Genomic DNA, 22730 nt, shown 5'->3' on the forward strand with positions numbered 1-22730 from the left:
GTCAAAAAAAAAAAAAAAAAAAAAAAAGGCCAGGCGTGGTGGCTCACGCCTGTAATCCCAGCACTTTGGGAGGCCAAAGCAGGCGGATCACGAGGTCAGGAGATTAAGACCATCCTGGCTAACATGGTGAAACCCCATCTCTACTAAAAATACAAAACAACAACAACAACAACAATTAGCCAGGCGTAGTGGCAGGCGCCTGTAGTCCCAGCTACTCAGGAGGCTGAGGCAGGAGAATGGCGTAAACCCGGAAGGCAGAGCTTGCAGTGAGCCAAGATCGCGCCACTGCACTCCAGCCTGGGCAACAGAGCAAGACTCCGTCTCAAAAACAAAACAAAAAACAAAAAAAACCCATAGGATAGTAAAATATGTATCATAGTCTACATTATACATATAAAAGTATGATAAAAATGATAGCAGAGGGGCCGGGTGCGGTGGCTCACGCCTGTAATCCCAGCACTTTGGGAGGTTGAGGCGGGCAGATCACTTGAGGTCAGGAGCTCGAGATTAGCCTGGCCAACATAGTGAAACCCCATCCATACCAAAAATACAAAAATTAGCTGGGCGTGGTGGTGCATGCTTGTAATCCCAGCTACTTGGGAGGCTAAGGCAGAAGAATCACTTGAACCTGGGAGGTGGAGGTTGCAGTCAGCCGAGATCACGCCATTGCACTCCAGCCTGGGCGACAAGAGTGAAACTCCATCTCAAAAATATAATAATAACAATAGCAGAGGGTAGCATTCATTGAGTATTTCCCATATGGCAAGACTCCAGGAATTGATTTATTTCATCGCCACAGTGACCTCAGGAGACAGGTCCTGTTATTTATCCCCATTTCACAGACAAACTGAGGATGAAGTCACTTGCTAGGTTCACGAAGCAAGCAGGTGGCAGCTGCGATTTGAACCCTGGCCACCTGGAGTCAGAGTCTGGGCTCTAACATGCCTGTCAGTGGGAACCCAGGAGGCAGGGAGTGGCTTGTCCAAGTCCCCACAGCTGGAAGTGATAGAGCTGGGATTCGAACCCACATCTCTCAGTCCAGATCCCCACCACTTAGCCAAGCACAACGTGGCCTCAAAGGGGCGATGTTGTCACAACACCAACAAGCATGTGGCATTTGCAGGCAGGAAGTGAGTATGGGGGTCAGGCTGGCCTCACTCAGGCAAGCCCTCCCCTAAGCCTCAGTTTCCCCATCTGAGCAATAAGGTAACAGGTGTGCCCACCTCTCAGGGCTGCTATGAGGACAACTGAGGCCACACACCTGGCTCTCAATATGTGGGCAGTGCTCTGTGAGCTCCTGGCGAGCTAGGGGCACCCTATTCTCCTTGCGGCCGGGGCCCTCCCAACACAGCAAATAGGTGGAAAAGAGGCCTGAGGCCCGTCCCAGTTTCTGCCCCTGCTATCTCCACCCAGGATCCACCAGAAGATATGAAACAGGACCGGGACATTCAGGTGAGTTGGTGGCTGGGGCTTGAGATGGGGAAGTGGGGAGGGGGACATCTGCAGGCACGGAAGGATGTCCATTAGGGCAGGAGGGGAGACATTCACTGGGGCAGGAGGGGGACTCATCTGTGGGGAGAGGAGGGCTGATGCTTATGCTGGTGCACAAGGGGTGACCCCCCTCCACCTCATCCCCACCTGCCCCATTCCACAGGCAGTGGCGACCTCCCTCCTGCCGCTGACAGAAGCCAACCTACGCATGTTTCAACGTGCCCAGGACGACCTTATCCCTGCTGTGGACCGGCAGTTTGCCTGCTCCTCCTGCGACCACGTCTGGTGGCGCCGCGTGCCCCAGAGGAAGGAGGTAGTGACCCACAACTTAACCTTGACTTTGACTGTCCCGAACTCCACTCCTGACTCCCATCCTCAGTGACTGTACCTCTGACCTAAGGATTTCCATCACTGACCTCCAAACTCAGAGCTCAGCCTTCATCTCTGATCCCAACCCCTGACCTTAAATGTGAGAAGCCTAATACCTCCTTACCCCAGAGCCTGACCCTTGACCCCACAATTGAACAGCTACTACAGAAATCAAACCTGGCCAGGCGCAGTGGCTCATGGCTGCAATCTCAGTGCTTTGGGAGGCTAAGTGGGGAGGATTGCTTGAACCTAGGAGTTTGAGACCAGCCTGGGTGACAGGGTGAGACCCTGGCTCCAAAAAGATTTTTGTTTTGAAGAGATGGGGTCTCGCCCTGTCGCCCAGGCTGGAGTACAGTGGCGGGATCATAGCTCACTGCAGCCTCCACCTTCTGGGCTCAGATGATCCTCCCCACTCAGCCTCCCAAGTAACTGAGACTACAGGCCTGCGCCACCACACTTGGCTAATTTTTGTATTTTGTGTGTGTGTGTGGAGATGGGGTTTTGCCATGTTGCCCAAGCTGGTCTCAAACTCCTGAGCTCAAGCAATCTACCGCCTCAGCCTCCCAAAGTGCTGGGATTACAGGCATGAGCCACTGCGTCTGGCAAAAAAATTTTTTTTAATTAGCTGGGAGTGGCGGTGTGTGCCTGTGGTCCCAACTACTCAGGAGGCTAAGGTGGGAGGATCGTTTGAGCCTAGGAGGTGGAGGCTGCAGTGAGTCATGATCACAACACTGTATTCCAGCCTGGATGACAGAGTGAGACTCTGTCTCTGAAAAAAGAAAGAAAGAAAGAAAAGAAACCAAATCTGACCTCAAAAACACAGCCCCAAATCTGGCCTCTGAACGTCCTGACCAGTAGTTCGCTTCTGGTCAATGCTTAACTAGTTCTTGCAAAAGAGGCAGGAAAGCAAGATGTGTAGTGTTTGCCAATTTCTGTGGTGTAAGTATTCCCACCATGGTCAATATGAGGCTACCCATGTGAAGTCACTGATTGAGTTGGGTTGCTCAAGCTGAGGCCAGCCACTGCAGCACACTTCTAGCCCTGACCCCAACCTCAGACACCTCTGACAATCCTTGGTCCCCTCTCTGCACGCCCCCCACCACCACCACCAGGTATCCCGGTGCCGGAAATGCCGGAAGCGCTACGAGCCAGTGCCAGCTGACAAGATGTGGGGCCTGGCTGAGTTCCACTGCCCGAAGTGTCGGCACAACTTCCGGTGAGGGCGCTGACCCCCAGCTCCCCCTCAGCCCTGCCCCACCCCAGCCCTGCCCCTCCCTGCCCTGGCCCCACCCTGGCCCAGCCTCGCCCTCGGACCCTCACAGCCCTGCCCGCCCCCAGGGGCTGGGCACAGATGGGGTCCCCGTCCCCCTGCTACGGGTGCGGCTTCCCCGTGTATCCAACACGGATCCTCCCCCCGCGCTGGGACCGGGACCCGGATCGCCGCAGCACCCACACTCACTCCTGCTCGGCCGCCGACTGCTACAACCGGCGAGGTGAGGCTTTTCTCCTCCAACATCCTGGGCAGTCTTTGTCCCCTTCTGTGCCTTTAAGTCCCCAAATCTCCACTCAGTCCACTTCGTCTCCCACAGCAGCAGCCACTGCTTCTACGTGGCCTCCATGGCCCCCCAGTCTCCATGGTCTTGCTCACGAGGCTCTGAGGTTTCACCCCAGTGGCCCATGCCTGAGGGTCTCCATGGCCTCTGCCCCCATGGTCTCTGGGTTTGGGGCCCCTGTTTTGTCCCCTGTAATCTCAGGTGACCCCCATGTCCCCAGGTCTCCTGTATCTTCAACACCCCTGAATGTCCAGTTGTGCTGGTCCCCGTATATTGTGGCCTCAGCTCCTCCCTAGAGCCCCTCGTGGCCTCAGCCCCTCCCTAGAGCCCCTCGTGGCCTCAGCCCCTCCCTAGAGCCCCTCGTGGCCTCAGCCCCCTCCTGCCCAAACTCTTATGGGACCTGGAGTCCCATGTCTGCAGCACCTCTCCCTCCCTAGAGCCCCACGTGCCTGGGACATCCTGTGCTCACCCCAAGAGCCGGAAGCAGAACCACCTGCCCAAAGTGCTCCACCCCAGCAACCCTCACATTAGCAGTGGCTCCACTGTGGCCACCTGCTTGAGCCAGGGCGGCCTCCTGGAAGACCTGGACAACCTCATCCTGGAGGACCTGAAGGAGGAGGAGGAGGAGGAAGAGGAAGAGGTGGAGGACGAGGAGGGCGGGCCCAGGGAGTGACCCCTGCCAGGTGCAGATACAAACCAGACACGGTCTGTGGCTACTTTGTGTTATTATAAGATATGAGCTCAAACCGAGATATGAATGACCTTGGGGAGCCATCTGGGGCCAAGATATTGACAGGGGGGGATTCCTGGGGCCCATTTTCAGCACCCAGGGTCACAGATCCACAGTGGGAGGTTCTGTGGGACACACTGGCACTGAGCCACAAAGAAGGTGTGGCCAGGACAACTTGAGTTCCTGCTGACCAATGTCCCCTGGGGCCTAGGGGACAGAGGAACAGAGAGTCACAGCTTCAGGGGCCGAATGAGCATGGCGGCCTTCCTGAGAGAGTATGCTCCACCACGAAACTCAGCCCAGTAGACACCATCCTGGTAGCGGCTTCGGTAGTGGCCGCCGCGGTGCCACACACCGTTGAGGTTGGAGTGGGCACAGGCATGGTACCACCAGCCTCCCCGCTGGTACAGGGCACAGTTACCTGAGGGGAGAGAGAAAGTCCATGTCCTCTCACCAGAATAAAAGTCTCTACCTGCACCTCACAGTGCAAGGCTTTTGCCAGGTATCCACTGGCCCCTCCCATTCTTATTTAATACAAGCCCTGATCTTCCATCTCCTCAGCAAAAAAATAGGAGCCCTGGCCCCCCAACTTTCTTCGGAGTAATAGCCTTAATTCCTTCCCTATCTCCTTACCAAAGTACGAGTCACACCTTTCCCACTTTTTCTGCAAACTAGGAGTCTACCACTCATTCCTTTATCAAAGAAAAGAAAATTATCTACTTCCTTTCTAGATAAGAGTACTAGCTCTCACCCTCTGCCCTTCACTTGAACAGGAGTCTTGATTCTTTTTTTGCCTCATCAGAGAAGGAATCTGGACTCCCCATACCCCCACCAGGATAAAAGTCCTGACCTTTGTTCTCTTGACAGAATAAAAGCTTGCTTATCCTAATACTTACCAGAGGGGCGTCTTACCTACCCTGCCTCCTTTCATTCCCTCACCAGAACAGAAGTCCCGCCTCCCCTATCCTCCCACCAGAATAAGAGTTCTCCTTACCAGAATAAGAGTCTCGGTCCCTATCCACGGTGCTGAAGGGCTTGTCATTGTGCCAGGAAAGAGAGTCTCCAGCATCACCATGGTACTGGCCAAGCCGCAGGCGGTAGTGATCGCTCTCAGGTTCCAGGGAGAAGCCATCATAGTGGGCACGTGCTCCACGGCCCCCCCAGTCTTCCAGGAGAACCAGCAGCTCATGGTCCCCACGGCTGGTCAGCTGATACACGGGTTCAAGGCCCAGCCAGTATTCTCCGTCTGGCCGCCCAAAGCCCGCCTGGCAGGGCAGGAAAGTCAGGAAGCCAGAACAGGCTCCCTCCCCTTCCCTGCCTCTGCCCACCTGTGCCCACCTTATAGTGCTGCCAGGTAGTGAAGAAGTTGACTGAACCATCTTGCCTCCGCTGGATCACAGTCCAGCCTCCACCCTCCAGCTGCTGCTCACACCATGCTGACACCACATGCCGGCCCACTCGCAGTTCATACACTCCACTCTGTTCATGGCCTGCCTGGCGGGCCTCTGCACAATCCTGCCATGGGCCTGTGGGCACAGGGATATGTGGGAGGCACAGCCTGGGCTGACCAATCCCTTACTGGAGCAAGAGTCAAGATTCTCACAGGTCCCTCACCAGAATAAGAGTCCTGCCTCTCCCACTTTTCTATCAGAGTCATGCCTCTCCCATTTCCTCACCAGCATAAGAGGCCTGCCTCTCCCATTTCCTCACTAGAATTTGAGCCCCAGTAGCCATTTCCTTACCTGAGTAAGAATCTGGGTCCCTTGTCTCTAACCAGAGGAAATGCCAAGCCTGGGGTTCGTTCTTTCTTTCTTTTTTTTGAGACAGAGTCTCGCTCTGTCGCCCAGGCTGGAGTGCAGTGGTGTGATCTTGGCTCACTGCAAGCTCTGCCTCCCGGGTTCACGCCATTCTCCTGTCTCAGCCTCCCGAGTAGCTGGGACCACAGGTGCCCGCCACCATGCCCAGATAATTTTTTGTATTTTTAGTAGAGACGGGGTTTCACCGTGTTAGCCAGGATGGTCTCGATCTCCTGACCTCATGATCTGCCCGCCTCGGCCTCCCAAAGTGTTCGGATTACGGGCATGAGCCACCGCGCCGGGCCAAGTCTGGGGTTCTTAAACCCTGGTTTTTATGGTCTCCTCACCAGAATATAAGTCCTGAATATGGTACTCTGAACCAGTTCAAACTCTTACCAAAGTAGCAGTCCTAAATCTACAATCGCCTCACTAAAATAAGAGTCCCTCCTCTTCTATTTCTTGTTTCTCCTATTTTCACACCTTAGAAGTTTGGTCTTATTTTTAATCAGAATCATTTCTTCCGGTCCTCTCACGATAAGAGAAATATGCCACTAAAATCCTGACTCCTCAATTTGCCTCTACCCACAATTCCTCAGCCCTGCTGTCGACTTACCCACAGGCTTGGTGGGGACAGCAGGTTGACCTGCAGGGATGGGAGAACCCAGGGGCTCCTGCTGTCTCTGGGTCTGGTCTCTCTGGGGCTCTGGGACTGGGTCCAGCATCCTACTGGTGTCATTGGTGCTACCCACAAGACGGACCGGAACCACAGGCACCAGTGGGGGTGGTGGCAGGACCTGGGGTGACGGAGAAAGTCAGGTGTTATTACACTAACCCTCAGGCCAGGAGGCCTGGTCTCAGGGGCAGAGATGGTGGATAAATCTCCCAGCTCCCAAATGACCTGGACATCTGGCAGTGGGGATATCCCAGCCCCAGGAATAATCCTCCCCAAAAGCTAAACAACTTGGCTTTAAAGTGCAGACAGGCTGTGTGCGACGGCCCACTCCTGTAATCCCAGTACTTTGGGAGGCCGAGGCAGGCGGATCACCTGAGGTCAGTAGTTCGAGACCAGCCTGACCAACATGGTGAAACCCTGTCTCTACTAAAAGTACAAAAAAAAAAATTAACTGAGTGTGGTGGCTCATGCCTGTAATGCCAGCCACTCAGAAGGTTGAGGTAGGAGGATCGCTTGAACCTGGGAAGTGGAGGCTGCAGTGAGCCAAGATCACACCACTGCACTCCAGCCTGGGAGACAGAGCAAGACTCTATCTCAAAAATAAAATTAAAAAAATAAAGTGCAGACAGAGCTGGGCTTAAATACCGGTTCTTGGTGCTCATGGCTTAATTGATCTGTGCCCCAGCCTCCTTCTCTGTAAAGTAGGCATAATAAGAACACATCCAACAGTATCTTAACTTACTGACTCCTCTCACCAACCCTGTAAGGTAGGGACTGTCACAGAGCAACATTCTCTTATCCCAAACCCAGACCCGGACACGTTCCAGAATTCAGAATAACACGGCTGGATTTAGACACAGTGACATAGGGAGGGTTATGTATATGCATGTGCGTACAGAATATACATAACACCCCTAAAGGGGTTTTTGGTCTTTACGTGATAATGATATGCTTAATTATAGGATCCTATGACTATTCACATTAAGTGGATAAGTAAAGGCTATAAATAGCCACCAGTCACTTTTTGACCCAAATAAGTTACCAGAAGGGGCGAGTAGCAATCCGGTTTTCAGGGTTTTGCGGATCTCGGAACTGTGGATTGGGGTTGCAAAACGCCCATTTCACAGACGATGCTGCTATCCGGGGAGGCTGCGAGGTTACCTGCTGCTGCCCGCCCGCGCCTCCCGGGCACAGGCGCTCCAGGCGGGCGATGAGACTGCTCTGCTGGGTGACAAGCTGCGCCAGCTCGCGAAACTTGACGTCCAGCTGGTGGAAGCGGGCGGCGGCGCGCTGAGCCTCGGCGGACGCGTTGAGCACGCGCTCCCCAAGCAGCGCCAGGGCCGCGGCAGGCTCCGCCCCCGGATCCGCCCCCGGGCCCACCCCGGGCCCCGCCTCGTGCTGCAGCTGCGCGCGCAACTGGCCCAGGCGCGCGCTCAGGCCGCGGCTTTCCTTGCGCAGCGCGCGCACCTCGCCGGCCACGGCGCCGTCGGCCGCCGCCAGCCTCTGCAGCTCGCGCAACAGCTCCTCGTGGCGGCCAACGCGCATGCGCAGCGCCGCCAGCTCGCTGGCGTTGGCGGCTTCGGGCGCCGCCCGCGTGGACGCTGGGCCGCTCCAGCACACGGCCCCCGTGAACTTCTGCGGCGGCAGCACGAAGGTGTAGGTGCAGCGCGGGGCACCCTCCCGCGCCCACGACGCGCCCAGCAGGAGCAGCAGTTGCAGCGCACGCAGCCAGGGCCTCCCCATGGCGGCGGACCTGCAGGCAGAAGAGGAACGGGAGGAAGACGGCGTGCTGGGGCCCGGCCAGATCCCTCTGCTTCCACGCGGGGATGCGCGCGTCTACACCCGCGGTGTCCCGGGCCCATGATTCCCATCCCCATCTCATTCCCCCCGCGGCTGGAGGGCCCCAGGGTGATCCCACTCTGGCTTCAACACTGAGCTCCTGGCGCCCCCCCGAGATAACGCATCTCACGCATTCATTCAAGCGAGGCCGGGCGCGGTGGCTCACGCCTGCAAACTCAGCACTTTGGGAGGTCGAGGCGAGAGGATCGCTTGAGACCAGGAGTTCGAGACCAGCCTGGGCAACATGAGGAGACCCCCCCCCCCATCTCTACAAAAAATTAAAAATTAGCCGGACGTGGTGGTGCACACCTCTGGCTATTCGGGAGGCTGAGGCAGGACGATCACTTGAGCCCAGGAGTTCAAGGCTGCAGTGAGCCATGAGCGCTCCCATGCACTCCAGCCTGGGCAACAAAGTGATACCCCATCTCAAAAATAAATAAATAAATAAAAACATGAGGCTTGTTTTTAGGCTGGTAATTCCAGCACTTTGGGAGGTCGAGGTGGGCTAATCGCTTGAGCCTAGGAGTTGGAGACCAGCCCAGACAACACAGAGAGACCCTGTCTATACAAAAAATACAAAAATTAGCTAGGCATGGTGGCAAGGGCTTGTCATCCCAAGATCGCCTGCGCCCAGGAGTTCCAGGCTGCAGTGAGCTGTGATCGCGCCACTGCACTCCAGCTTGGGCGACAGAGCGACTCTGTCATAAAAAAAAAAAAAAAAAAAAAAAAAAAGGCACTAGGTACCATGCACAAATGTGTGCCAGCCCCCTTTCTAGGCACTGGGAATACATTTAGGAACAAAACAGACAAAAATCCCTCCCCCAGTGGCAAAACAAAACAAAACAAAACAAACATACTGTATGGGATGAATAAATAGAGTATATCAGACAATGTTAAGTGCTAAAAATAATAGGACTGGTGAGGCAGCTGAGGCCTGCGTTAAGGCAGGAAGACTGCTTGAGGCCATGAATTCAAGACCACACTTCAGACAGGGCAATGTATCCAGATCCTATCTCTTAAAAAAAAAAAAAAAAAAACTCCAAGTGCACAGAACCACATCTGGCTAATGTTTAAATTTTCTGTAGAGTTAGGGTCTCGCTATGTTGCCCAGGCTGGTCTCCCCTGGCCTCAAGTGATCCACCTCCGCCTCCCAAAATGCTGAGATTACAGGTGTGACCCACCATGCCCTGCTAATTTTTAAAATATTTTGTACATCTGGGCTCAGTGGCTCACACCTGTAATCCCAGCTCCTTGGGAGGCAGAGGAGGGAGGATCAATTGAGGCCAGGAGTTTGAAGCTGCAGTGAGCTATGATCGTAGCATTGCACTCCAGCCTGGGGACAACAGAGCAAACTCTGTCTCTTAAAACAAAACAATAACAACAGCAAACTAGGTAAAGAACATGGAGGTCTGTGCAGGGGCAGCATGAGAGGAGGGGTTGCCTAAAGGGAAAGCCTGGTGGAGGAGGAGGTCTAAGCACAACAGCTCTGAGACTGGACCCTGCCTGATGTACTAAAGCAACCTGGGAGAGGTTAAAGCAAAAGCAAAGGAAGGCCGAGTGCTGTGGGAAGGCCGAGTGCTGTGGCTCACGTCTGTAATCCCAGCAGTTTGGGAGGCCAAGGCGGATGGATCACCTGAGGTCAGGAACTCGAGACCAGCATGACCAACACAGTGAAACCCCGTCTCTACTGAAAATACAAAATTAGCCGGGTGTGGGGATACAGGCCTGTAATCTCAGCTACTTGGGAGGCTGAGGCAGAAGAATCACTTGAACCTGGGAGGTGGAGGTTGCAGTGTGCGGAGATAGCACCACTGCACTCCAGCCTGGGCAACAAGAGCAAAACTGTCTCAAAAAAAAAAAAAAAAAAAAAGCAAAGGGAGCAGGGTGCAAGGAGGTAAGATGGGTCTCATCTGTTGGATATTGGAAACCCCAACTTCCACATCCTCAGACAAAACCCCAGCAGATCCAACCCATCTAAGCAGATCTAATCCATCAGCCAGACCTGTCTGCTCTTCTGTTTAGATCCTGAATTCCTCCACGTCCCCGCTACTCCCCGCTGCCCGGAGACCCTCCCTGAATTCCCAGCTCAAGACACCATCTGGATGACAGCAGCTGCCTCCCTGCTCTCTGGATTTCCATCCTCAACCCCAGGTCTAGTCTCCCCAACAGCAGCCAGAGGGCGCCTGTGAACATCTGAGTCAGTTCACATCCCTCCCTCCCTCCTCTGCCCTGAATCTTCCTTGGCTCCCACCTCCTTTAGAGGAAAAGCCCAAATCCACCCACCGTCCATAAAAACTTGCGCTATCTGCCATATCCCCTCCTGCCCTCACCTCCTCCCATGCACTTCCTCACACGAAGCAAGTTCCAGCCTCAGGGCCTTTGTACCTGCTATTTTTGCAGCCTGGAACATTGTTCACAATTTAACATCATTCCCTTCCTGTCCTTATTCAAGTCTCAGCAGCCCTCCTTGATCAGCAGATTTAGGGTTGTCCCTCCATATACAGCGCTCGCTCTCTCGCTCTCTCTCTCTCTCTCTCTTTCCCTCTTTCCCCGCCCCCCCCCCCCTCTTTTTTTTTTTCTTTTTTTTTTTTAGACGGAGTTTTGCTCTGCAGTCTCAGCTCACTGCAACCTCCGCCTCCTGGGTTCAAGCGATTCTCATGCCTCAGCCTCCCAAGTAGCTGGGATTATAGGCACGTACCACCACTCCCAGCTAATTTTTGTATTTTTAGTAGAGACAGGGTGCCTGGCCAACATGGTGAAATCCCATCTCTACTAAAAATACAATTAGCTGGGCATGGTGGCATGGGCCTGTAATCTCAACTACTCGGGAGGCTGAGGCAGAAGAATGGCTTGAACCTGGGAGGCAGAGGTGGCAGTGAGCTGAGACCATGCCACTGCCTTCTAGCCTGGGCAATCCAGTGAAACTCCATCTCAAAAAAAAGAAAAAAAAAAAAAAGACAGAGTCTTGCTCTGTTGCCCAGGCTAGAGTGCAGTGGAGCAATCATAGCTCACTGCAGCCTCCAACTCCTGCACTCAAGTGGTCCTCCTGCCTCAGCCTCCTGAGTAGTTGTAACTATAGGTGCACACCACCATGCCCAGCTACTTTTTTGTAGGCAGGGGGTCTCACTATGTTGCCCAGGCTAGTCTCAAACTCCTGGGCTCAAGTGATCCTTCCACCTTGGACTCCCAAAGTGCTGAAATTACAGGTGTAAGCGACCACACTGGGCCTAAACCTACACTTCCTGATGCCTGTACAAGCACATATCCTGAGGGTCTCCACCTCACACACACATTGCCGCATTCATGCATTCAACCACAGGCGCCTTGAGTGCCTATCGTGTGCCAGGTGCTGTTTTAGGCAATGAGGACACAACCTTAAACCAAACAGACAAAATTCCTGCCCTTACAAAGCTGACATTCAAGTTGGTAGAACAGAGAAATAAGTCAAACAGTCGCCAGGTAGGTCAGAGGGTAATCGTGCTTAGGAGAAAAATGGAACAGGAAAGGGGGTGACAGTCCTGGGGTTGGGGGACATTTAACAGAGAAGTCAGGACTGGGGGTGGTGGCTCACGCCCACAATCCCAGCACTTTTGGGAGATTGAGGTGCCTATAATCCTAGCACTTTGGGATGCTGAGGTGGGAGGATCACTTGAGGCCAGGAGTTTGAGACCAGCTTGGCTAACGTGGCGAAACCCTGTCTCTACTGAAAATACAAAAATTAGCCAGGCGTAGTGGCGCACGCCTGTAGTCTCAGCTACTCAGGAGGCTGAGGCATAAGAATCACTTGAACCCGGAAGGCAGAGGTTGCAGTGAGCCATGATTGTGCCACTGCAGTCCAGCCTGGGCAACAGAGCGGGACTCTGTCTCAAAAAATAAATAAATAAATAAATAAAAGGAGTCAGGAAAGGCCTCACAGAAGAAGTGACACTTGACTGGACACAGTGCCTCACGCCTGTAATTTCAGCTCTTTGGGAGGCCAAGGCAGGAGGATCGCTTGAGCCCAGGAGTTTGAGACCAGCCTGGCCAACATGGTGAAAGCCCATTTCTACTAAATATAAAAATTAAAATAAAATAAAGAATGACACTTTTGCAAAGACCTGAAGGACGAGAGAGAAGAGGAAGAGCATTTCAGGCAGAGGGAACAGCAGGTGCAAAGGCCCTGAGGTTGCACCCAAGAAATGGCAGAAAGGGGCCAGGCATGGTGGCTCATGCCTGTAATCCCAGCATTTTGGGAGGCTGAGGCAGGAAGATCACCTGAGGTCAGGAGTTCAAGACCAGCCTGACCAACATGGTGAAACCCCATGTCTACTAAAAATACAAAAATTAGCTGGGCATGGTAATGCATGCCTGTAATCCCAGCTACTACTCAGGAGGCTGAGGTGGGAGAATCGCTTGAACTCAGGAGGCAGAGGTTGCAGTGAGCTGAGATCATGCCATTGCACTCCAGCCTGGGCTACAGAGTAAGTCTAAAAAACTAAAAAATAAAAAAATAATAAAAAAGGCCGGGTGTGGTGGCTCACGCCTGTAATCCTAGCCCTTTGGAAGGCCGAGGCGGGTGGTTCACGAGGTCAGGAGATCAAGACCATCCTGGCTAACACGGTGAAACCCTGTCTCTACTAAAAATACAAAAAAAAAAAAAAAAATTATCCGGGCATGGTGGTGGGCGCCTGTAGTCCCAGCTACTCGGGAGGCTGAGGCAAGAGAATGGCGTGAACCCGGGAGGCAGAGCTTGCAGTGAGCCGAGATTGTGCCACTGCACTCCAGCCTGGGCAACAGGGCGAGACTCTGTCTCAAAAAAAAAAAAAAAAAAAAAGGAAATGGCAGAAAGGTCTACGAGGCCGGAACAGAGAGAGTAAGCGAGGGGGGAAGCAGGAGGAGGGAAGACATGACAGGGCAAAGGGTCCTGTGGGCCCGGAGGAGGACTTGGGTTTTACTCTGAGTCAGCTGGGAACCATGGAAGGGTCTGGGCTGGAGATGGCCACATTTACTTCTGGACTCAGACACCAAGCAGGGGCTCACAAGAGTCCGGGGCGGGGGGTCCTCTTTTTGTCCCCTGATCACTGACATGCCCCCACCCCCCACAACAGAGACTGACCAACCCCCCTGGAACTGGGACGTGTGTATAATACCCACTGCCTTTCACACTGTCAGCCTGGGGTGGCGGGGTGGCCTGGGGGCCCCTAAGCCAAGCTGTGGTCGGAGTTTCCCCACAGTGAGAATCAGCCTCTACCTACCTTCCCACCCTCTCACCTCTCGCGCCCAAGACCCTGAATCCAGCGAAGCTCACAGAACACACAAGAAGTCCAAGGAAGAGCCGAGGGTCCAGTGGGGCCTCTGAGCTAGAGAAGGAGAGAGGGTGGTGGGACAGGAGAGAGGAGGCTTAGTAACCACTCCCCAGCCCCCAGAGCCTGGGAGTGGAGCTGGGATGCTGGGCCCAGAAGCCCAAACTATAAATATTTAGCTTTTCCCGAATGCGAAATGAGACAGAATTGCCAGACCCCCCTGCCCAGGCCACCAGAGCCTGATAACACAGGTCAGTGTCCTGGACATCCCTCCCCTTCCCCCCCCATCCTCCACTGCAGAGCCGAGAGTGTGGGAGCGGCAGGCCCCGGGGCAGCCAGGCAGGATCCCAGCCCCAGACATGCACACACCACACACAGAACAAGGAACATCACTGGGGACTCACTGTGTGTAGGGCTTGGTTCTAAACTCTCCACACCTTTTATGTATTTGATCCTCACAACCTGAGCTGGATTCTGTATGTACCCTCATTTTACGGCAGGGAAAACTGAGGCTCAGAGAGGGTAAGCGACTTGCCTGCAGTCACACAGCCAAAAAGAGACCAGGACGGGAGCCATTCGAGGTAGCCTGACTCAGAAACTCACACATGTACACCACAGCAGTCACACACATATGGGCACATAACAGAGCGGACACAAAGACACACACACACTCGCATGCACGCACACATTAACACCCAGCAAAAGTCTGGGTGCAGTGGCTCATGCCCGAAATGCCAGCACTTTGGGAGGCCGGGGTGGGTGGATTACCTGAGGTTAGGAGTTTGAAACCATCCTGGCCAACATGGTAAAACCTCGCCTCTACTAAAAATACAAAAATTAGCTGGGCATGGTGGTGTGCGCCAGTAATCCCAACTACTCCAGAGGCTGAGGCAGGAGAATTGCTTGAAGGCAGGAGAGTCGCTTGAAGCTGGGAGGCGGAGGTTGCAGTGAGCCAAGATAGAGCAACTGCACACACTCCAGCCTGGGCGACAAGACTGAAACTCCATCTCAAAATAATAATAAATGATGATAATAAATTGAAGAATTAATAAATTAAAATAAAAAATAAATATAAAAGACAGCTGGAAATTTTTAAATTGTGGTAGAAGTAATATATTCTTAAAGTGAAAACCTTAGCTCAGTTACATGTGATTTATGTTTTCTGGATTAATCTGGATTTTGTAATTATAAATAAAAATGTAAGGCCGGGCACAGTGGCTCACGCCTGTAATCCCAGCACTTTGGGAGGCCAAGGCAGGCAGATCACGAGGTCAGCAATTCAAGACCAGCCTGGCCAAGATGGTGAAACCCCATCTCTACTAAAAATACAAAAATTCACCAGGCGTGGTGGCGGGCGCCTGTAATCCCAGGTACTCAGGAGGCTTAGGCAGGAGAATCGGTTGAACCCGGGGGGCGGAGGTTGCAGTGAGCCACTGTACTCCAGCCTGGGCGACAGAGTGAGACTCTGGCTCAAAAAAAAAAAAAAAAAGAAGAAATGAAAATGTAAGATTTTGAGTCCACTTAATTATTTGTTGAAAATAATACAAGTCAGTATAATAGAGAAGCATTCATATATTCAACACTGTAAGACAAAACACTAGAGACCTTGGATTTGATAATTGATCTGATATCCTGGACAGTACTCATATGTACAGTGATAGTTATCTTCCTTTGGGTTTTGTGTGTGTGTGTGTGTGTGTAGTTTTATGCAGTAAGTTCCATGTAGTGCTGGCACTTATTTAATTAACTATTCATGATTTTGTTAATACCTTGTTATAGAATTCAGGCATGTATTTTCAGCATAAGAAGCCAAACACACCAGCTTGTCATTGGAAAGAAACCATAAAGCTTGACTTTTGCATTGGAACTATGCTTTCATAAATAAAGGATATCTCATTGATTTTTAAAAAAAGACACAGCTGAAAACAACACAGTTTCAGGCAACAACTGTATGTTCCAAATATGGTCACACACACATCACAACTTAAAGGGAAATGGGGGTGGGCTGAGTGGGTCTTTATCTGTGTGTCAGGCCTTCCACACCCTGGTTCTTGTGATCACGCAGTAGTGCACAGATACAAAACAGGTCTGCACAGGTGACACCTGGAAACCTATCCACCACATCACAGAGGTCACCATCTGTCTCCCACACGCTCGTTCACATTTTCACACAAGTCAAATCACACAAGACGGAACTGGGGGAAGTAACCATGCAGTCATTTCCCAGGGGTACAAAGAAACTCACGTAGAGCCCTGCAGAGTCCTGGCCCAGGGTCTGAGACCTGTCCGAAGGCCCCACCGACGACCAGCCACACGCTGGGAGAGCCGCCTCCTTCCCCGGGTCTGCACCGTCCTGAGCTCCCAAGTAACTCGAGTGGACTCCAGGGTTGAAAGAGGAAATGGTCGTCCCAGATCTTAGAGAGGCTGCCAGGCTGGGCTCTGGGCCTGGGCTGGGGCCCCCACACTGGGCCCCTCAGCCCCCCACCCTCAGCCCCTTCTGGCTTCCCCATTGGCAGTAGAGAGGGAGGGAACTTCATAAGTCACAGAGAGGGGCTGAAGAAGACAGAGAGTCAGACAGATGGAGATGGGAGAGACATAGGGCGATGGCAGAGATAGGGAAGAGACGGGGAGATGGGGAGAGACACAGGGAGGCAGATGAGAAGAAACAGGGATGGGACCAGACACAGAGAAAGGAAACTTCTTTAGTTTCCATCTTTAGTTATAAATGATGAAAGAGACAACTAATGACAGAGACAATGTTGCAAGAGGGAGAGAGAGATGGGGGAAGACGAATGGGAGGGGAGACACATCTAGGGGAGAGGAGGAAGAATTGGGGTGCCAGAGAGAGCAAGGAGGGAGAGGAGGCCGATGGGGGAGGGGAGAGCAACGCTCAGCCCAGCGAGGGGGTGTCCCTTCCCCCCACCGCAAGGTTTTGGGGAAGACGCCAGAGGCCTGAGGCCAAGACTGAGGCTTTGAGCGGAAAGAAGGAGGGGGCGAGTTATTCACGAAGCGCCCGCCTTGCCCTGAGTTTCCAGAAGGTGATGTGGAGTTTCCATCCCTCAGCCCGTCTGCAGTCAGGGGTACCCAGGGAGGACAGCTGGCCCAGAGGAGCTGTGGGACAAAAATGAATGATTGCCACAGTCATTCCGTCCAGTGGCTTCTCCCCAAGTACGTGGCGCCAGAGCGCCCAACATTGTGCGTATATGATCGCTCCTAATTCGTGAGCCCGGGGACATTATCATCCTTACTTTGGGAGGAGCCTCGGAATGCAGAAAGTGGTTTTAGCCCAGCTGGAGGAAATGGACCGAAGCGGGATTCGAACCGGCGGATTAGTTGCTCTGCAGCCCGGAGCCGCGTAGCCCCGCCCCTTTCTCCCTAGAAACTGGCACCCGTGTCTCCATAGCAACCGCTCCACCTGATTGCCCCTCCCCGCTCCCGGAGGCCACCTAGTGCGCAGGCCTGCACGATGACGACCCAGGCCGTGCCGGCTCTCAGGCGCCGGAAGTGAGCTGCGCAGCGCCGGAAGCGGCGGACACAGGAGGCCTCGTGGAGGACACAGCAGCATGGGACAGTCAGGGAGGGTAAGGCCCGGAGGTTTGGGAGGCAGGGGACGCAGGCGGGGTCCCGACCGAGGTCGCGGCGCTCACCGTTTGTCTCTTGCCACCGCAGTCCCGGCACCAGAAGCGCGCCCGCGCTCAGGCGCAGCTCCGCAACCTCGAGGCCTATGCCGCGAACCCGCACTCGTTCGTGTTCACGCGGGGCTGTACGGGTCGCAACATCCGGCAGCTCAGCCTGGACGTGCGGCGGGTCATGGAGCCGCTCACTGCCAGCCGTCTGCAGGTCTGTACCCCATCCCCAGCCCGCCTCCACCCACCCTGGGCCCCGTATTCACGGCTGCAGTAATGGCTCCCGCTACAAAACTGTGGGAGGCCCCAGTCTCCCCGGGTGGAAAAAGTGACCCTCATGGGGAGCATCATCTCTACCTTTCAGGGCTTTGCTGAGCTGGAATGAGGGCGCGCAGCTTGGGAGATAGTTGGTCGCCTAAGCCTGACGGTTAAGACTGGAATCTGGAGCCGGGCGTAGTGGCTCATGCCTGTATTCCCAGTATTTTGGGAGGCTGAGGCAGGAGGATCACTTGAGCCCAGGAATTCGAGATCAGCCTGCGCAGCATGGCGAAACCCCGTCTTTGCAAAAAATAGAAAAATTAGTCGGATATGGTGGTGCATGCCTGTAGTTCCAGCTACTCGAGAGGCTGAGGTGGGAGGATTCCTTGAGCCCAGGAAATTAAGGCTGCAGTGAATCAGGATCGTGCCACCTCACTCCAGCCTGGGCGACAGGAGGAGACCGTGTCGGGAAAAAAAAAAGAGGCTAGAATCTGGAGGCAGCAAAGCAGGGTTCCAAACTGTCTTCTCCCCAGTACCTGAAGCAAGTTAGTTAACCTTGCTGGGCCTCAGTTCACTCATTTGTCAATGGGAAAATGCGCTGTGAGCAAGAGGTAAGAGTTAGAACTCAAATCTGCGTCTGATTGACTCTAAAGGCTAAGATCCTTTTGCTCCTCTGGGCTTATTGAAAGGGTTTGATGCTAGACAGACCATAACAGGATTTGCACCGTCAGCTTATAGTCATAGCAATAAGGGATAAGCTATGTTTTCTCTTTTTCTTTTTGTCATTTCCAGGTTCGTAAGAAGAACTCGCTAAAAGACTGTGTGGCAGTGGCTGGGCCCCTCGGGGTCACACACTTTCTGATCCTGAGCAAAACAGAGACCAGTGTCTACTTTGTGAGTAGATGCCCTCACCCTTCATCTCCCCCAGACCCCCACTTCCCCCTTCTCTTATGATGAACACATGTGCCTCTGAGCTGCTGTGATTTCTGGCTTCAAAGTAAACGCTCTGAAGAAGAGATGGGGCAAAGGTGCCTACTCGCAGACTCCTCTGCTAGATCCCTCCAGCGTCACTGATCTTTTTTTCTCCTGCAGAAGTTGATGCGCCTCCCAGGAGGCCCCACCTTGACCTTCCAGGTCAAGAAGGTGAGAGGGGTGGAGGTGGTACAAAGCCATGTGGGGTCAGAGCTGGACTTGGGGGTGTTCCCAGCCATGTGTGGTTGGTGGTCACCCCCTCACTCCTGCCCTACAGTACTCGCTGGTGCGTGATGTGGTCTCCTCATTGCGCCGGCACCGTATGCACGAGCAGCAGTTTGCCCACCCACCCCTCCTGGTACTCAACAGCTTTGGCCCCCACGGCATGCATGTGAAGCTTATGGCCACCATGTTCCAGAACCTGTTCCCCTCCATCAATGTGCACAAGGTGGGTCTGGCCTGGCGAGGTGGCAGGTATGGGTGGGTGCAGCGGGTAGAGGTCCCACAGGCCCTCAGATGGATTGCTCAGTCCTCCCAGTTCTGAAGCTGAGAGCTCCTGGGTCTGCTGAGTCCTGAGGGCAAATCCCACTCCTGTGTCTGATGATGCTGGACAAAAGTGTCCACAGATGCCCCTAGCGCTCCCCACCCCACGAGCTGCGCCTTTTCCAGCAGGTGGAGAGAAATACTGATGGAGCTCTATTCCCTGTGTGTGTTGAGTGCTGGACTGAGCAGGATCATAGCATCTCTTCTCATGGCCCTGTTTTACAGAGGGAAGCTGCAGGCCCAGTGCTGTGGCTCAGGCCTGTAATCCCAGTACCTTGAGAGGGCGAGGTGGGAGGATTGCTTGAGCCCAAGACTTTGAGATAAGCTTGTGCAACATAGTGAGACTGCATGTCTACAAAAAGTAGATTTTTAAAAAGCCCAGTGTGGTGATGCATGCCTTTAGTACCAGCTACTGGGGAGGCTGAGGTGAGGATCACCTTAGCCCAGGAGGTCGAGGTTGCAGTGAGTTGTGTTCATGCCACTCTACTCCATCCTGGGTGACAAAGCGAGACCCTGTCTCAAAAAAAAAAAAGCAAAACTGAGGCTGGCCAAGATGCTGATTTTAGATTCCAGGGCGCAGGACTGGATTTTTAAACTCGTCTGGCTCCTGAGTTCTAGCTCCTAATCCTTGTCACTAGTGACTCTCAGGTGGGACTTAGAAATTATGGAAGATATCAGTCATCAGAGAGTCTAATACGGGCTCAGGGACCAGGATTTCTTCTTTCCTTTTCTTTTTTTTTTTTTTTGAGACAGAGTCTGGCTCTGTAGCCCAGGCTGGAGTGCAGTGGCCGGATCTCAGCTCACTGCAAGTTCCGCCTCCCGGGTTCATGCCATTCTCCTGCCTCAGCCACCTGAGTAGCTGGGACTACAGGCGCCTGCCACCTCGCCTGGCTAGTTTTTTTTTGTATTTTTTAGTAGAGACGGGGTTTCACCGTGTTAACCAGGATGGTCTCGATCTCCTGACCTCGTGATCCGCCCGTCTCAGCCTCCCAAAGTGCTGGGATTACAGGCTTGAGCCACCGTGCCCGGTTGATTTTTTTTTTTTTTTTTTTAATTATTATTTTTTATTTTTTCAAACCCGCTTGTTCTTTCTTTTTTATAGTTTATTTTTTTTTTTTTTTTGAGACGGAGTCTCGCTCTGTCGCCCAGGCTGGAGTGCAGTGGCCGGATCTCAGTTCACCGCAAGCTCCGCCTCCCGGGTTCACGCCATTCTCCTGCCTCAGCCTCCCGAGTAGCTGGGACTACAGGCGTCCGCCACATCGCCCGGCTAGTTTTTTGTATTTTTTAGTAGAGACGGGGTTTCACCGTGTTAGCCAGGATGGTCTCGATCTCCTGACCTCGTGATCCACCCGTCTCGGCTTCCCAAAGTACTGGGATTACAGGCTTGAGCCACCGCGCCCGGCCCCTTTTTTTTTTTTAAGAGACACATCTCCCTACGTTGATCTTGAACTCCTGGGCGCAGGCAATCCTGCAGCCTCCGCCCCCCAAGTAGCTGAGACTACAGGCATGAGCCACCACATCCAGCACATTTTTCCATCTACTTTTTGTAGACATGGAGACTCGCTATGTTGCCCAGGCTGGTTTTGAACTCCTGGGCTCAGGCAGTCCCCCCACTTCAGCCTCTGGAGTAGCTGAAACTGCAGGTGCGAGCTGGAGGCAGCATTTGTAGCCAGTGCCACAGTCCATGTACAGTGCATGCATCCCCCAAAGCCCCCACTTCCCCATACTTCGCCGTGAGCCTACTGGAGCATGCGCTGTTCCTCACCTTCTAGGTGAACCTGAACACCATCAAGCGCTGCCTGCTCATTGACTACAACCCTGACTCCCAGGAGCTGGACTTCCGCCACTAGTGAGTGTCCCAGCGGAATGGGGGACGAGGGGGTGCCGGGTGGGGGCCCCTGCGTGCGGCTGATGACAGCACTCCTGCTGAGACTCTGTGATTGCTGTGTCTCAAAGTAAACGCCCTGACGCACTGTGGGAAGGGTGGGATGGGGACTGCCAGCCCCGTGTCCCCTGACCACCCCCTTGCCGTCCACTCACGTTCCTGCAGTAGCATCAAAGTCGTTCCTGTGGGCGCGAGTCGCGGGATGAAGAAGCTTCTCCAGGAAAAGTTCCCCAACATGAGCCGCCTGCAGGACATCAGCGAGCTGCTGGCCACGTGAGGAGGGCACAGGGCGGAAGGCCACTGCCGCCTGGGGACCCCAGAACAGGCCCGGGAGCCTGAGCTTCCCCACTGAGCCCTGTATGTCCCACACACAGGGGCGCGGGGCTGTCGGAGAGCGAGGCAGAGCCTGATGGCGACCACAACATCACAGAGCTGCCTCAGGCTGTTGCTGGCCGTGGCAACATGCGAGCCCAGCAGAGTGCAGTGCGGCTCACTGAGGTGAGGCCCAGGGCAGGGGACTCCTGGGTTCCCCCAGTCCCAACAATGGGCTGACACTTCTCCCTCATCGCCCTAGATCGGCCCGCGGATGACATTGCAGCTCATCAAGGTCCAGGAGGGCGTTGGGGAGGGCAAAGTGATGTTCCACAGTTTTGGTGAGTCCAGATCCCGCGGGGGTGCGGGGTCATGGGTGCCGGGCTGCATCCGGACCTTGGTGACCTGCGTCTCCTGGCTCAGTGCGCAAGACAGAGGAGGAGCTGCAGGCCATCCTGGAAGCCAAGGAGAAGAAGCTGCGGCTGAAGGCACAGAGGCAGGCCCAGCAGGCCCAGAATGTGCAGCGCAAGCAGGAGCAGCGGGAGGCCCACAGGTTCGGGCAGGGCTGGGCACGGCGGGGCTGGGGGATCCCTGGGGTGGGCAGCGACGTTGACCCCCACCCCCTCCTCCAGGAAGAAGAGCCTGGAGGGCATGAAGAAGGCACGGGTCGGGGGTGGTGATGAAGAGGCCTCTGGGATCCCTTCGAGGACGGCGAGCCTGGGGTTGGGTGAGGAGGACGATGACCAGGAAGATGATGACATCGAGTATTTCTGCCAGGCGGTCGGCGAGGCGCCTAGTGAAGGTATGGAGTGGGGTCTGCAGCGGGGCACCCAGAGCCTGTCCTTGTCCCTGGGAACCCTGACACTGTCTCTCCCCACAGACCTGTTCCCCGAGGCCAAGCGGAAACGGCCTGCCAAGTCTCCAGGCCGGAAGCGGCGGGAAACGGATCGAGGCAGGGGTCGTCTTTGTGACCGGAAGTTTCCCAAGCCCAAGGACAAGCCCCCGGGGTCCCAGACCAGGCGAGGGCCCAGAGGGGCTTCCCGGGATGGTGGGCGAGGCCAGGGCCGGGGCCGCTCACGGAAGAGAGTGGCCTGAGCCCAAGCCGCACCGGAGCAGCGGATGAACCGAACGCCCCAGATTGGGGCCCGAGAGACATGGCCCTCGGTTTCCTTTCATAAAGGAGTCGTGTCCCCCACCCTTCCACTCCAATAAACAACTGAACTGGCCAGGGGTCCACGTCGGCGTTTGGGATGGGGGATCCTGGAGCTCTGCAAAGCAACCCAGAGTCGCCTGGGCAGGTGACCCCGGGAGTCCCTCCCACCTGGTTTCTTCCTGGAAGCTGGGTCTCTCCGCTCCCTGCATGGGGTTGGTTTCATTGGTGGCAGTGGTGGTCATGAGGCC

At 54.4% G+C, this 22730-nt stretch overlaps 3 protein-coding genes and 2 non-coding genes across 8 annotated transcripts in view; 4 read left to right on the forward strand and 1 right to left on the reverse strand.

Moving 5' to 3' along the window:
• Window positions 1-5038, forward strand: part of C19H19orf66 (chromosome 19 C19orf66 homolog) — a 7266-nt gene extending 2228 nt beyond the window's left edge. The window contains exons 4-8 of one of the 2 annotated variants that reach the window (XM_025368927.1): window positions 1414-1452; window positions 1655-1804; window positions 2973-3076; window positions 3199-3353; window positions 3851-5038. In XM_025368927.1, coding sequence (XP_025224712.1) covers window positions 1414-1452; window positions 1655-1804; window positions 2973-3076; window positions 3199-3353; window positions 3851-4086 — 684 coding nt within the window. In that variant the 3' untranslated portion in view covers window positions 4087-5038. The remainder of the gene's footprint in view (window positions 1-1413; window positions 1453-1654; window positions 1805-2972; window positions 3077-3198; window positions 3354-3850) is intronic. The other variant, XM_025368928.1, reaches the window with a different exon arrangement.
• Window positions 4122-13924, reverse strand: ANGPTL6 (angiopoietin like 6). 2 transcript variants are annotated; one of them, XM_025368924.1, is made up of 6 exons: window positions 13702-13924; window positions 7774-8365; window positions 6553-6733; window positions 5482-5669; window positions 5138-5408; window positions 4122-4564 (listed from the first exon to the last, which is right to left on the reverse strand). In XM_025368924.1, exons 2-6 carry the CDS (start codon window positions 8353-8355, stop codon window positions 4374-4376), a joined length of 1413 nt encoding a protein of 470 aa, XP_025224709.1. In that variant the 5' UTR covers window positions 8356-8365; window positions 13702-13924; the 3' UTR covers window positions 4122-4373. The 2 variants fall into 2 exon arrangements, with proteins under 2 accessions (XP_025224709.1, XP_025224711.1); XM_025368926.1 differs by having other exon boundaries at window positions 13686-13787.
• A 3200-nt stretch (window positions 13925-17124) lies between these two features.
• LOC112613573 (suppressor of SWI4 1 homolog) lies at window positions 17125-22560 on the forward strand. Of its 2 annotated transcripts, none has more exons than XM_025369222.1 (12): window positions 17125-17314; window positions 17403-17573; window positions 18410-18511; window positions 18710-18760; window positions 18867-19037; window positions 20905-20981; window positions 21183-21290; window positions 21392-21515; window positions 21592-21670; window positions 21753-21882; window positions 21962-22131; window positions 22210-22560. In XM_025369222.1, exons 1-12 carry the CDS (start codon window positions 17297-17299, stop codon window positions 22422-22424), a joined length of 1416 nt encoding a protein of 471 aa, XP_025225007.1. In that variant the 5' UTR covers window positions 17125-17296; the 3' UTR covers window positions 22425-22560. The 2 variants fall into 2 exon arrangements, with proteins under 2 accessions (XP_025225007.1, XP_025225008.1); XM_025369223.1 differs by having other exon boundaries at window positions 21186-21290.
• On the forward strand, window positions 18556-18640 carry LOC112613661. The gene has a single exon (XR_003116988.1). It is a non-coding gene; the product is annotated as a small nucleolar RNA SNORD105 (small nucleolar RNA).
• LOC112613668 lies at window positions 21031-21110 on the forward strand. Its single transcript, XR_003116994.1, has one exon. It is a non-coding gene; the product is annotated as a small nucleolar RNA U105B (small nucleolar RNA).
• Window positions 22561-22730: the final 170 nt, after the last annotated feature.

This window comes from Theropithecus gelada, chromosome 19, assembly GCF_003255815.1.
Source record: "Theropithecus gelada isolate Dixy chromosome 19, Tgel_1.0, whole genome shotgun sequence".
In the NCBI taxonomy this organism is placed as follows: domain Eukaryota; kingdom Metazoa; phylum Chordata; class Mammalia; order Primates; family Cercopithecidae; genus Theropithecus; species Theropithecus gelada.